The sequence below is a fragment of the Sander vitreus genome, chromosome 11 (genome assembly GCF_031162955.1).
Source record: "Sander vitreus isolate 19-12246 chromosome 11, sanVit1, whole genome shotgun sequence".
Classification (NCBI taxonomy): domain Eukaryota; kingdom Metazoa; phylum Chordata; class Actinopteri; order Perciformes; family Percidae; genus Sander; species Sander vitreus.
Window position 1 is genome coordinate 16018038 of NC_135865.1, and position 13032 is coordinate 16031069.

The window sequence follows — 13032 nt, forward strand, 5'->3', positions numbered from 1 at the left end:
ATAATTGTACACAGGAGTAAAATAGGCCTATGTCTTTATAATTAGTTGTAAAACACAAAAATCCATATTTCCATAAGTCTGTCAACAGTCTGTCAACTGTGGCATTTTATGAAGGTGTTTTCCAGGTATCCAAGACTGCAAACCAACTAAAGAACTACAGTAGTAGCTCATTGGCTATTGGTCTGTTAGATGTTGTACAAGCTGCTGCTGTTACCACAGCTGCAGTTGCTGTAGGCAGTGGTGGAGTGTAACTAAGTACATTTACTCAAGTACTGTACTTAAGTACAAATTTAAGGTACTTGTACTTTACTTGAGTCTTTTCTTTTCATGCCACTTTCTACTTCTACTTCACTAAATTTCAGAGAGAAATATTATACTCTTTACTCCACTACATTAATCTGACAGTTTTAGTTAATAGTTACTTTAAAAATAAAGATTTTTGCACACAAAACACGTCTTTTATAAAATATGTTTTATTATAGATTAAACTACCCAACAATATAACGTCCTACAAGTACAGCTGAAATTATTAGATTGTTTCCAGTTTCTAAAATGTGAGGATTTCTCTGCATTGAGTACTTTTACTTTTAATACTTTAAATACATTTTTGTGATGATACTTACATAGTTTTACTTAGTAAAATTTTGTGTTTTTACAGTGGGGTATTAGTACTTTAAGCAGAATACTTCTTCCACCACTGGCTGTAGGCACACGTCCAGGTTTACATTTACAATGAATTTTGCAACTGAAAAAGTATTCACTGTTTGTAACAGAGATCTTTGCAGATGTGTTACATCTTTGGTCTGTATGGTACTGTATTAAGCAGAACACTGCCAAACTGAATGACAATTACATACCAACACTGCTGGTTTTTGCTAAATGCCTTGAACAATTAATTAGTTGCTGAACAATTGATTAATCAATAAACCAAATGTTTCAGCTCTATAAAGAATACTGCAATGTAACATTTATACTGCTCTATAGCTAAGATCTCATGTAACTGATCAGGTTTTGTTTCACTAAAATCCTCTAATATTGTTTTATAAAATGGGAGAACTTTCTTGTGTCTGCTTCAGGCAGTAGCAGAGGAGAGGGAAGAGGCTTAACTTAGCCAGGAGTACAGGTGCTGAAAGCATGAATATCCCAATGAGAGAAAAGTCTACACCAAAAATAACAGCTACTTTCCAGTCGGCTGCCCCAAACCACAGCCAGTCTCTAAAGATAAATGTGCTATACCACAGTACCTTAAGGCTAGATTCTTACTGAGTGTCGTGCAACCGTAAATAAGTCTTCATTAGAAGTGAACCAGAGCATTCCTGCAGCAATGAGGGGGACACTGTGTGAGCATTCAAACATCTAATTGCTGGAAACCAAACATCTGGGAATAAGGCCAGGTGAGCTGGCAAAGTAGCTAGCGGGGAACAGAAGAGCAGATGAAGTAGAACATGTCTGTGTCTTGTCTCAGACAGTGAGGATCCAGTTGTGTTCCAGTCACTGCAGAAGCACTGGGAACACTTAGCCTGCAAACCATTTTGTTATGAGACCAGGCAACACCAGCCATTCAACAGAATCAGCTTTCAGGATGTCATCCTGCGCCTTAATAGTAGTTGGAAGGTATTGTTGAAAGCAAATCCACTGTTTACACAGGCTTTTCAAAGTCATTGGTGGTTTAAAAATATTCAAATCGTGCACACCACTGGTGGAATTTTGAGCCATAATTTGGAAATTCCAGTTAGACTACTCTCTATAAAAAAAAAGTTGAATCTTATAAAAAGATGTAAAGACACTATGGCCTGTTCTACCTTTGTAAAACCTGTTGTGCACAACTGCTCAAATTTCACAACTTTTAAACAAATGATTGTAAACCAAATATAGGGAATAAATCAATTGCTTGTGTCCTCAGTTGGCACTAACAATCACTGTTTCATGTTACTAACGCTGAGCAACTCTCTGTAGTATCTTTATAAACCCTTCTGCTAATTTCCAGACAAATAAATATACCACTCCAGACACAAAAAGTGTGATCCCCCACAAACATATAATCAAGCTATATAAAAGTAGTGGCTTCAACATTGCAATCTGCCTGACACCAGATAGATATAATTATAAAACAAATCCAGCTATGTTTAATGGTTAAGTTGTGAAACATACCACATTGTTTCCAAGGACTTCACTAAAGTGGAAACAATGGCATGCCAAAGCAGATAGATGTAAACACTCCGCGCGCGCACACACACACGCACGCACGCACGCACACACACACGCACGCACACACACACACACACACACACACACACACACACACACAAGAAGTGTTCGATCTCCCTATTTATGATAGTTGAGGATGTTTGTCTTCTTTGTGTGAGTAGAAACAAAAGAGTTGGTTATAGGAGAGAATCTGGCATATACATTTGGCCCATATCAAATGTTAACTGTGGTTTGTTTTAACAATGTACATAATATTAATTATTAATTCTTTCCTGTGCCATACATGTTTAAAGGCCTATTATGATTACTGCTTTGTTTCCCTTTTTTCGTGTGCATTTATTTCCTCTTTTGTCTTTCTTGTCTAGTGAAAACTTACATGAATATATGCTCTCACAGATTTACTAACACTAGCGCAGTTTAAGCTGCGTCTGTTTATGCGAGTTCGGTAAATAGCACACGCTATGCTTCCTTATTTTAACTTTTCAACCATCTGGAAGGCTTTTAGGCAATTCTCCTTCACATTCCATTGCAAATTAAATACTGTTTCGTTAAAAAAGGGTATATGTGTAAATAAGCAAACAATAAGTAACAATAATGTATATATTACGTATTACAAACACATTGATGGTTTTGATCATTTTTTGAGGGTTTTGTTGACAATCGAAGAATGTAGAATAACACCAGCCTTATCCTTTAACTTGAATTGTACCAAAAGTCATTAAAAAATGAACTGACAACAGACCTGTTTATCTCCCCTTACATGTCTTGTCCACTCTGTAAATCATTTCACTTTCAGTTCCACTTCTCACTAACTACAGAGTCAAAGGCTATTTGAAAACTGTACTGGACAAAAAATAATATACTTGTCCGTGATACACAGAGACAGCTTACAAAGAATACAGCAAAATGGTCTTAATCTTAACCCTTTATGTCCAGCCTGCCACCACTGACTCTCTAATCAGAGCTCCTTTCACACAGTGGGAAAGTCAATAACAGCATTCAATCAGTAAACAAATTCAGCTATTTTTAAAAGGGGCTCTGCATTAATTTCAGTTGCTGATATTTGATTTATTCTAGTGTGTAACGCTTTAATTGTGTTAGACAAAAGACGAAGGAAGTTGAGGAAGACCTGGAAAGTAATTTGAAGCCTGCCTCACTGAGGGACAGAGTTAATTTAATGAGATAATCACATCTAGACATCGACAAAGTCACAGAAGGCAGTATAGTGAAATATACAGTACATTATTTGTATTATCATTACCACTTTTATTATTGTTGTCCTTTCCGGAGTGCTGTGGAGTCAGGTCTGGGTTTGTGCATATGCACCAAACAGCAGTTTGGAGTGTTTGGTCTTCTTGGAGACCCTGAATGGAGTCCTGTATGGGGCTCCATTTGAGGACTCCATAGTTCTTCAATGCGCACGCCTCATTGGCAATGATTGAGACACCTGGAGAGGCGTGATTGGGAGTAACAGCTTCCCTGATCTAAACCCAAGCGATTGTTTGTTGTTAGACTTCTGTGCTAGTCATGGATGGTTCGTACATAAGATGCTCATAAGTGTACCTGGTACCAGAGCACCCTAGGAAGAAGGTTGATGATTTATTTTGTGATCGTATCGTCTGATCTGAGGCCGCATGTTTTGGACACTCGGGTGAAGCGAGGGGCGGAGCTACCAACCGATCACCATCTGGTGGTGAGTTGGGTCAGGTGGTGGGGAAAGACTGGACAGATCTGGTAAGCCCAAATTAGTAGTGTGGGTGAACTGGGAACGTCTGGAGGAGGCCCCTGTCAGGCAGATCTTCAAGTCTCACCTCTGGCGGAGCTTTTCTGGCATCCCTGTGGAGGTTGGGGACATTGAACCCAGGTGGGCAATGTTCAAAGCTTCCATTGTTGAAGCTGCAGTGGGGAGTTGTGATCTCAGGGTGTTAGGTGCCTCAAGGGGCGGTATTCCTTGAACACCATGTTGGACACCGGTGGTCAGGGAAGCCTTCCGACTGAAGAAATCCTACCGGGATATGTATATGTATACTGGAGGCTGTTGCAGGGCACCAACGGGCCTGAAGGGCTGCAGCCTCTGCCGTGAAAGAGGCAAAGCAGCGGGTGTGAAGTTCGGAGAAGACATGAAGAATGACTTTCAGTCGGCACCAAGGAGCATCTGGAAAACCGTCCGCCAACTCAGTAGGGGGAAACAGGGAACCATCCAAGCTGTGTACAGTAAGGATGGGACACTGTTGATCTCAACTGAGGAGGAACTCCTGAATCCAACTAACACACCCTTTATGGTAGAGGCAGAGCTGGAGGATGATGGAGGATCATCATCGTCAATTTCGCTGGTGGAAGTCACTGAGGTAGTCAAACAACTCCACAGTGGCAAAGCCCCAGGATTGATGAGATCTGTCCAAAAATTCTCAAAGCTTTTGGTGTGGAGGGCCTGTCTTGGATGACGCACCTCTTCAACATTGCTTAAAGTCTGGGACAGTGCCTTAGGAATGGTAGACCGGTGTGGTGGATCCCCTGTTCCCACCTGTGTCCAGGTTCTCAGTAGTATGTCGGACTCGTTCAAGTGAGGGTTGGCCTCCGCCAGGGCTGCACTTTGTCACCAATCCTGTTTGTCATATTCATGGACAGGATATCGAGGCATAGTCGTGGTGGAGAGGGGTTGCGGTTCGGTGGGCTGGGGATTTCATCGCTGCTTTTTGCAGATGATGTGGTCCTGATGGCATCATCGATCAGTGATCCACTCACTGGATCGGTTTGCAGCAGAGTGTGAAGCGGTTGGGATGAGCATCATCACCTCAAAATCTAAGGCCATGATTCAAAGCAGGAAACCGATGGAGTGCCTACTGTGCCACCCTGGCCAGGGAACACCTCGGGATCCCCCAGTCAGAGTTGGTTAATGTGGCTTGAGAAAGGGAAGTTTGGGGTCCCTGCTGACCCCCTGACCCGACCCCAGGTAAGCGGATTATGATAGATGGATGGATGGACTATTATTGTTGTCAACAGTATTATAAAAAGTATTATACTTATTATTAGGAATGTATGCAGTGTGTAAAAAACAAAAAGGAAAAGAAAAAGAAGCCTTTAATCTTCACAAGATTTATTAATAACTTACATACCTCCACTGTACCTAAACTTAAAGGGATACTTCACCGATTACCATTAAGCTTTGTATCAGTAGAAACCCGGTAGCATTTTCGAATGACCGTGCTTCCCTCCCTCATGTCCCCTTGAGGCGAGCCTTCTCTGTATTGTGGGTCTGGAAAAAAGCCTCTGATGACGCAAAAATCGCCATTTAGTGTCATCGGAGGCATTTTTACACAGAGTCTATGGACTACGGCCAGCTAGTTACAAATGTTTTCAACCCGCCCATAGGGGGTGGGACTGTCACTAGCCGATGTGACTCCAGTGTCAGCCATCTTGAAGCTAAGCTAATAACAGGCTCTCTCTTTTCAGTAGCAAACTTTTACAACAATTATGTGCATTCAAACTACCGCACATGTGTACCATCGGGATACATTGGTACAAATCGGAGAATATGCAGGAAACTTTATTACAGACGGAATACTCGACACACTACGCGAGCTTCGCCTGCTACGGAGACCAGCACCTCAGCCAGCGGTGTCGCTAGATGCCGCTAGCCGGGTAAGGGGACATCTAAAGTGATGTGCGTGATAGTGGAAAAGTGGGACGAGGGCAGGAGTTCGAGCTAGGTGGAGAGCTAACGCTAGCCGGCCACCTGTCTCATCCATCCTGCTTGCAAGTGTCCGCTCATTAGACAACAAACTGGACTACTTCCAACTTCAACGAAACTCCCAACGCGAGTTCAGAGACTGCTGTGTTTTTGTTTTTGTGGAAACATGGCTGAACAACAGTCAGTGTTGGGGAGTAACAGAATACATGTACCGGCGTTACATATTCAGAATACAAATTATGAGTAACTGTATTCCGTTACAGTTACAATTTAAATAGTTGGTATTTAGAATACAGTTACATTGTTGAAATCAATGGATTACATACTTCTCTGTTTCACGAGTTTATTCACTCTCGCAACTCCATGCATTTCCCAGAAGCCCCAATATGAAAACGAAAAAGTGAGCTATTTACGTGATCACTGATAGAGGTAGAAATGGAGCCGGAACCGGCACAACAGAGCCAGGGCAGGAATGGTTTCTATCTTGGAAATTCAAACAGCATTTCACATTAAAGAAAGAGAAGGGAGAACGAAATATAACTGTGCAGTGCAACCTCTGCTTGCCAGCAACCAACTTCCTTTCAGCGTCCAAATTCCTCCAACCTGAAGAAGCATCTTAAAGTAAGGTTTTTTTTATTTTTTTTTTTTAATTAGCCAAGGGTAGTCGTCTGCTGTAGTTTTACTGGTCACCTTGCTATTTTGTAGTTGACGTGCGACTTTACATTCTCCTACATGCTGTTTTACTATCCCCAGAGCCGTTGAAAGACTAGCCCCGTTTGACATGTTAGCTAACGTTAGCTAAAATTAGCTCGTGGTAGCTTAGACTGCGGTTAGATTTTTGTAGTATGCAGTTCGGGACTACAAATACAACAATCTATCTGCTTGTTTAGGTACACATTCAGCCAGTTGGAACAGAAGAACACACCAGAATAGGCCTGTTTAGTAAGCTGTATGTGATGGCCGCATTCCTACACTTATAAAATGCAATTCAATGTGGAAGTAATCCAAGTATTCAGAATACATTACTCAGATTGAGTAACGTAACGGAATACGTTACAAATTACATTTTTGGGCATGTATTCTGTATTCTGTAACGGAAAACGTTTTGAAAGTATCCTTCCCAACACTGACAACAGTGTACTGGACTATCCAGCTACCAGGCCTGCTAGCCCTCCGAGCAGATGCTGCTCTGTCGGGTAAGACTCGTGGAGGTGGTGCTGTGTTAACACGGACACGGACTGGTGCAGAAATGGGGTTTATCCAACTACTGCTAACCGCTGGTGGAGTTTATGACTGTTAAATACAGACCATTCCACGCAAATTCTACCAATGCGTTAGCTGAACTTTACGGAGCCTATAATGTGTGTGCGCTAAATGTAGCCTGTTTTGTATGTCATTTTTATATATTTTAAATGTGTAACACCACTTGAGCCACGGTGAAACATTGTTTCGTGTATATGGTTCAAATGACAATAAAACACACTTCAGTTGAGTTGACTGTCTCACTGTCTATTATGTCTGTAAATGGTAGGCGTGGCTTGGGAGTGGACTTGCTTGGAAGTGCATTCTGGGAATTGTTGTCTTTCATCCACATGAGCCAAAAATAAATTTTCTGGTCCTTGGTCTAGAAGGCACCAACTTCTAAAACAAATTTCACATTTCTACTACATAAATGACCCAATTTAATACATATTCATCTCTCCAGCAGTGAAATATCCCTTTAAAGCAACACTATGTAACTTTTTGTGCGAGCTGTAGTTCCAATGAGACAACCTGGAAGGGGACTGAAGCGGCGGGTAGCGTGAGCTGTAGTTCCAATGAGACAACCTGTAGGGGAACCGAAGTGGGAAAAGTTACATAGTGTTGCTTTAATCAAAAGTGGCATTAGGAATCATATTACAATATTATGTGGTGCTCCTTCTGAAGTCTCTTGTTATGTTTCCAAACCTCAAAATGTGCTATTGATTGTGTGAAGCCTAAACTAGGCACAGACCCTTTCACTTCTGTGATTCTTATTTAGGGAGCCTCCCAGTAGGAAAGTGAGGTCTGACTTGACTTTATTATGACTATTATGTTGCTCTTGGCACGCACCAGACAAGATGCCCTACTAGCAAAGCTATAGCACAACTAAGGCATTTGCTTTCAAATAGCCAGTACTGGGTATATTAAGTGTGACCAAATGTTGCCAATGCAAGTGCTTTAGCAGTATAAAATACTGTGATTTGTTGATGATATGAAAACCTATGAGGGAGAGCAACCCTCAACCTGTGACTCACGTGTCATGTGGAAGATGCCGTCACAGGCGCTGATATGGGACAGGAAGGCATTTCCCAGGCCTTGTCCAGCATGAGCACCTTTCACCAGGCCAGCAATGTCAACAACATTAAGGAATGCTGGGATTTTGCTGCAACCCAGGAAGTAAAAGGAAAATATATCAGTCATTTAAGACTTTAAACATTATCAATATTATTTTAACAAAAGCAGAAACCACTAAAAGGTTTCTGAAACTCTTTGTCAGATTAATCTATGATTTTTTGGGACTGTAGTTTGTGATGTTGTTGTATTGGATTGCATTGGAACAGTTTTGAACAGAATGTTATTCTTTTCAATATAGTGGTATTTAATACAAAATTATTCAAATTATATCCACAAAACGTGGCATAGAGTTTAGTCAAGACAAAAATAGTCAAATAAGTCTTAACACAGAGTGGACATCTTAAAAGATAAGGCTAGTGTTATTCTAGATTTTTTTATATTATAAACAAACATAAAAGAAAACAAAAACAATATGTTAATCAATCTCTCAATACTTTCTGACTTTCCTACCATGTCTGTGAACCTCAGCTTCAAGCAAATTAGTTCCAGCCGAAGATGTAAATCTTTAAAAATGGTTAATTTAAAAAAAAAAATTCAGTCGTGCATTAATACACATTTGGTTTTCTAGAATTTACAGCAGAGCAACAATTTATATGTGACTGACTCAAATTAAACTACAATGCCCATGTTCACAGGCGATTGCCTGTATTTTATATTATTATGGTCGCTGGTGTATTTATTTATTAATAGCAGTGGACTCTGTTCTGCATGTATTTAAGTTACAGTACAGAGCATATACAGCATAAGTAGGACAGAACTCAGTTCAAGCAAGCTTATGAGATTCATACTGCTCTTTGAAAAGTAGGAGCATAGTTCTTGTGACTAAAATTCATGCACTTAAATGCTCTGTGCTATTCAACATACCAATTCTTGTCATTCAAAAAGGTATATCTCGCTAGTACTTTTTCAGTATAGCCCAACAAATCTGAATTCATCCTGCTTTAACAGCCTCTATAAATGTGTATGATAACCAGGTGTTAGGAGGTTTGGATGCTTCAGCTTTTCCCTTAACAGAAAACCTTGGAGTAGAGCAGCAATCATACATCATACAGAACTGGCAGCTACATGTCAACAACATTGTTATGTTTTCTCATACCTATTGCAAGAAGACCGTCAGCAACTACACATCTGAAGTGTGAAAAATACGTGAACGATGAGACCACATACCTGGGAGGTTTGTGGAATTGGCAGAGGAAATCATAGCGTTCATCTGGAATGGGCACTCTGCTTTCATTTGGGTCAATGGTGCAGAAGGGGAAATTTTCAGCTGCAGCCTGACTCTTTGTCAACACGTTGAAAAAGGTTGACTTCCTGAAAATAAAAACATCAGTGAGGTCAATCCATCTAAAAGTGCTGCTGTGCAGAACCTAATGGTTCGATAGTATGAAACACTTCAGTAAATTATGCAAGAATGGCTTTTTGCACAAGAATGAAAAGGTTATTCTAATGGATTGAATATTTGAGCGCTTAAAAAATACTCTATGAAATACTTTGCCCAATTACAAGGTCAGATAATCCCATAATAGATCAATTGTACATGAAATCGAGGGGCAAATTACATTTCTGATAGATCTCAGCTGTTGAACGGGATCAGCCAAACGCCGCCCCATGTTATGATCACAGAGGGGTTTATTTTGTATGGCACAAGCAGATCAAGTGTACTTCAAAATCTACAGACAATGGCAAATGTCTAAGAGTAATAATGGCATGGCAGTTAACTATAATCCAGGACTTTCAATTTGTATCCCCTCACTGGATGATTCACATTGAAATGATTGTTTGTCAAGTCCTATAGGCATGAAATTGCACAAGATTGGTAAAGTGCATGCATTAATTCCTTATATAAAGATAAATTGTTTCTCTAACATACTTCAAGGCTATCTTGGGTCACCTTGGGGGAAAATAGATAGACAAACCATGGTAACACTACAACCATCATCAGGTGTAAAAACATTCTTAAATAATTGCACAGCAAATGACTTACTTACATATTATAGTGCAATATGCTGGTCAATGGGTAAAGTGATGTGTATTTGAAGCCAGACATTAGTGTGTTTTTCCACTGATGGGTGGTAGAAACTCCTTATAAGGAAGTAAGACATCCAGCATAGATGGCTGGGCCAAATATCAACCTAAAACTTTTGTCTGGGTTTACTATGAAGACTATGAATGTTGCAGACAAAAATATGCATTGTGGAATACAATGACTACATGGAATACATGAGGATTGAGCAAACTGTTGATTGATGAAGACTGAGAAGTGGATGAACTCTACATGTAATAAATATTTGTCAATTCACAATTATTGTTTTTTAATAATAAATCCAGGTAATCAAAGTCTACTCAAAAGTTACAAACAAGCTAGGCTTTCTAGCTAGCTAAATCCAAATCAAGTATAAAAATTGGGGACACTTAATGACGTTTTCTTTCACTACACAACAATTCATTCACTCTGCAGTTATAAATGGTAGTCAATAATACACAGTTGTGGCCTAGGCAACGAGAGAACAAGTAGATAGATTATTTTGACATAAATGTGGTATGGCAGGCCACAACCTCAAAGAGTTCTAATTCTTATACAAGGAAAAAAATGTGGTTCTGCTAGGGTAAGGGTAAAAACACTGGACTCTAGAGAGTCGGATCTTTGTGCAATATGCTCAAAATCTAGCAGAACAGCTAAGACACACTACATGTCAAGAAGCACAAACATAATATAGTGTTTATTCTCTGTTATCAATATCCAGTATCTGAATATATAATGAAATGAGTTCTGTGAAAAATACTCTCAGCCTGTCAATGATTTATAGCAATATCTGTGGCCTCAAGTTCACTGATTCAGAGCAGTAACTGGATGACATCTCAACATCCTGGGCCTTTCTGTCCCTTTAAAACCTGCAGTTTTTAGCCCCAACAAATCTTTCTAGGCTACTTTGAAAAACAACAGTTCAGCTAAAAGTGATTCAAAAATGTTTTAAGGAGCTGCACAATAAAAATGAGAACCTGTCAGCTGAACAGAAGATAACCTAACACTGTGGCCATTCCTGTGGCTCAAAGGGGGCTGCAGGAAAGTAATGTTGGGTCTGCCCTGTGATTACACTCTGTCACTGATTTTGCTGAAGCTCTTGGTAGATGCTGACAAGGTGGATTTGTCTGACCAGGTCTGACATGCAGACAGTGTGTCAGCCTCCTAAAATACATGGCCATGTAGTACAGATTCTTGACAAGTAAAAATCTTTCACAGACTGAGTAACTCTTTGACACAGAGGTTCATATTTCAAAGAATTGAAATATTCCTCAACTACCTAACATGTTTTCATTCTTCACATCTATTAATTGTGTTTGATTACATTGATTTATTGACTAACAATAATTTGAAAACATCTCAAATAGACTTACATACTCCACATTTCCTGTGTCTATGTCTTAAGTATTTTGCCTTTAAGTTACTGTCTCTTTGATTTTACTGTTAGGTGCTCATTGTGAACTTTAGTTACATATACACCTCAAACACACCCTAGCCACTAACATTATATATGCACCCTCCTTCTCCCATAAAATAGCATAATTTGATATAGAAGAAAGAGACAAGATCTGGGACTCTGTTTTACATCTTGCAACTTATTCTCATTCAGTTTTCAGCTTGCATTCTTTCAGTTCATTGGGCTGTAGAGTTTTAGGTTAGCTAGGTTATGTCATACATGCAAGACACCAAAGCATATCTCGCACATTACAACTAGTTTTGTAGTTGTAAAATATTTAAAAGAATGACATAAGATCAATGATAAAAAATATAACAAGGATTTTTATTATTCTGTCCATGCTGGACGTTTTTTCCAGTTCCATTCAAACTAATCTAAAACATGTTTTTTTTTCTGTAGATTACAATTTGATTAATCTTAAAATGTATTTCCTACATAATTATTGTCTTATTATTGTCACTGATTGTACCTGATTGTACCTGTGAGCTTCAAGCACAACCCATTCTCACTCCCAACTTGTAAAATACGGACACTTGGTCATTGTCTCTCAGTGTGAGATACGACGCAATAAGCACCCTTCAGCGTGTGTATGGAACGCACCGGGCAGAGCAGCAGCTTCGCAGCGTGTGAAGATGACGTAGTAATAAGAGCGACGATAGCGAGTAGTATGAAAGCACAGAACTTTCACCCCAGGGACCGGGGTTTGTGTCCCATGTGTCACTGGACCGTTTTATTTTATAACCCCACCCACAATCTTTTCCTAAACCCAACTGTCGCGTTCTTCTTTTCCTAAACCCAACTGTCACGTTCTTCTTTTCCTAAACCCAACTGTCCCGTTCTTGTACCGTGTGTCACGTAAACATACCTTTTATAAGCCCACCCACGACCTTTACCTAAACCTAACTGTGTCAAAAGTGATGGCAATAGTCCCGACCCAGTGCATTTAGATAAAATGCGTTTAGATAAAGTGTGTTTAGATATTACGCTAAAGAAGACTTCTAGCGTCAATAACAACGCCAAAGGCACCTGACCAAGCGTCCGTATTTTACGCGATGGGAGTGAGAATGTGTTGTCAAGCAACTACAGGCAAATAGCCATGTTGAAAAGTACTATTTCATGCAGGTTTAATAGTGTCTGACGAATGAAAGCAGAAAGTTGGGTTGCTTTGTACACGCAAGTGAATTTCATACAATTTCCTCAAATATGTATTCCATGTACTGTAGTCAATGTGCTGTTTCTGTTAAGATAAGATATATTTTATTATCCCGAAGGAAATTT

The 13032-nt window shown here is 39.8% G+C and overlaps 1 protein-coding gene across 1 annotated transcript in view; it reads right to left on the minus strand.

The window, feature by feature from the left end:
* The window catches only part of LOC144525253 (obg-like ATPase 1), a 46602-nt gene that overhangs the window by 33058 nt on the left and 512 nt on the right, over positions 1-13032 (minus strand). Inside the window, exons 3-4 of the mRNA XM_078261906.1 lie at positions 9443-9586; positions 8176-8303 (exon numbers count right to left, since the gene is read on the minus strand). Coding sequence (XP_078118032.1) covers positions 8176-8303; positions 9443-9586 — 272 coding nt within the window. The remainder of the gene's footprint in view (positions 1-8175; positions 8304-9442; positions 9587-13032) is intronic.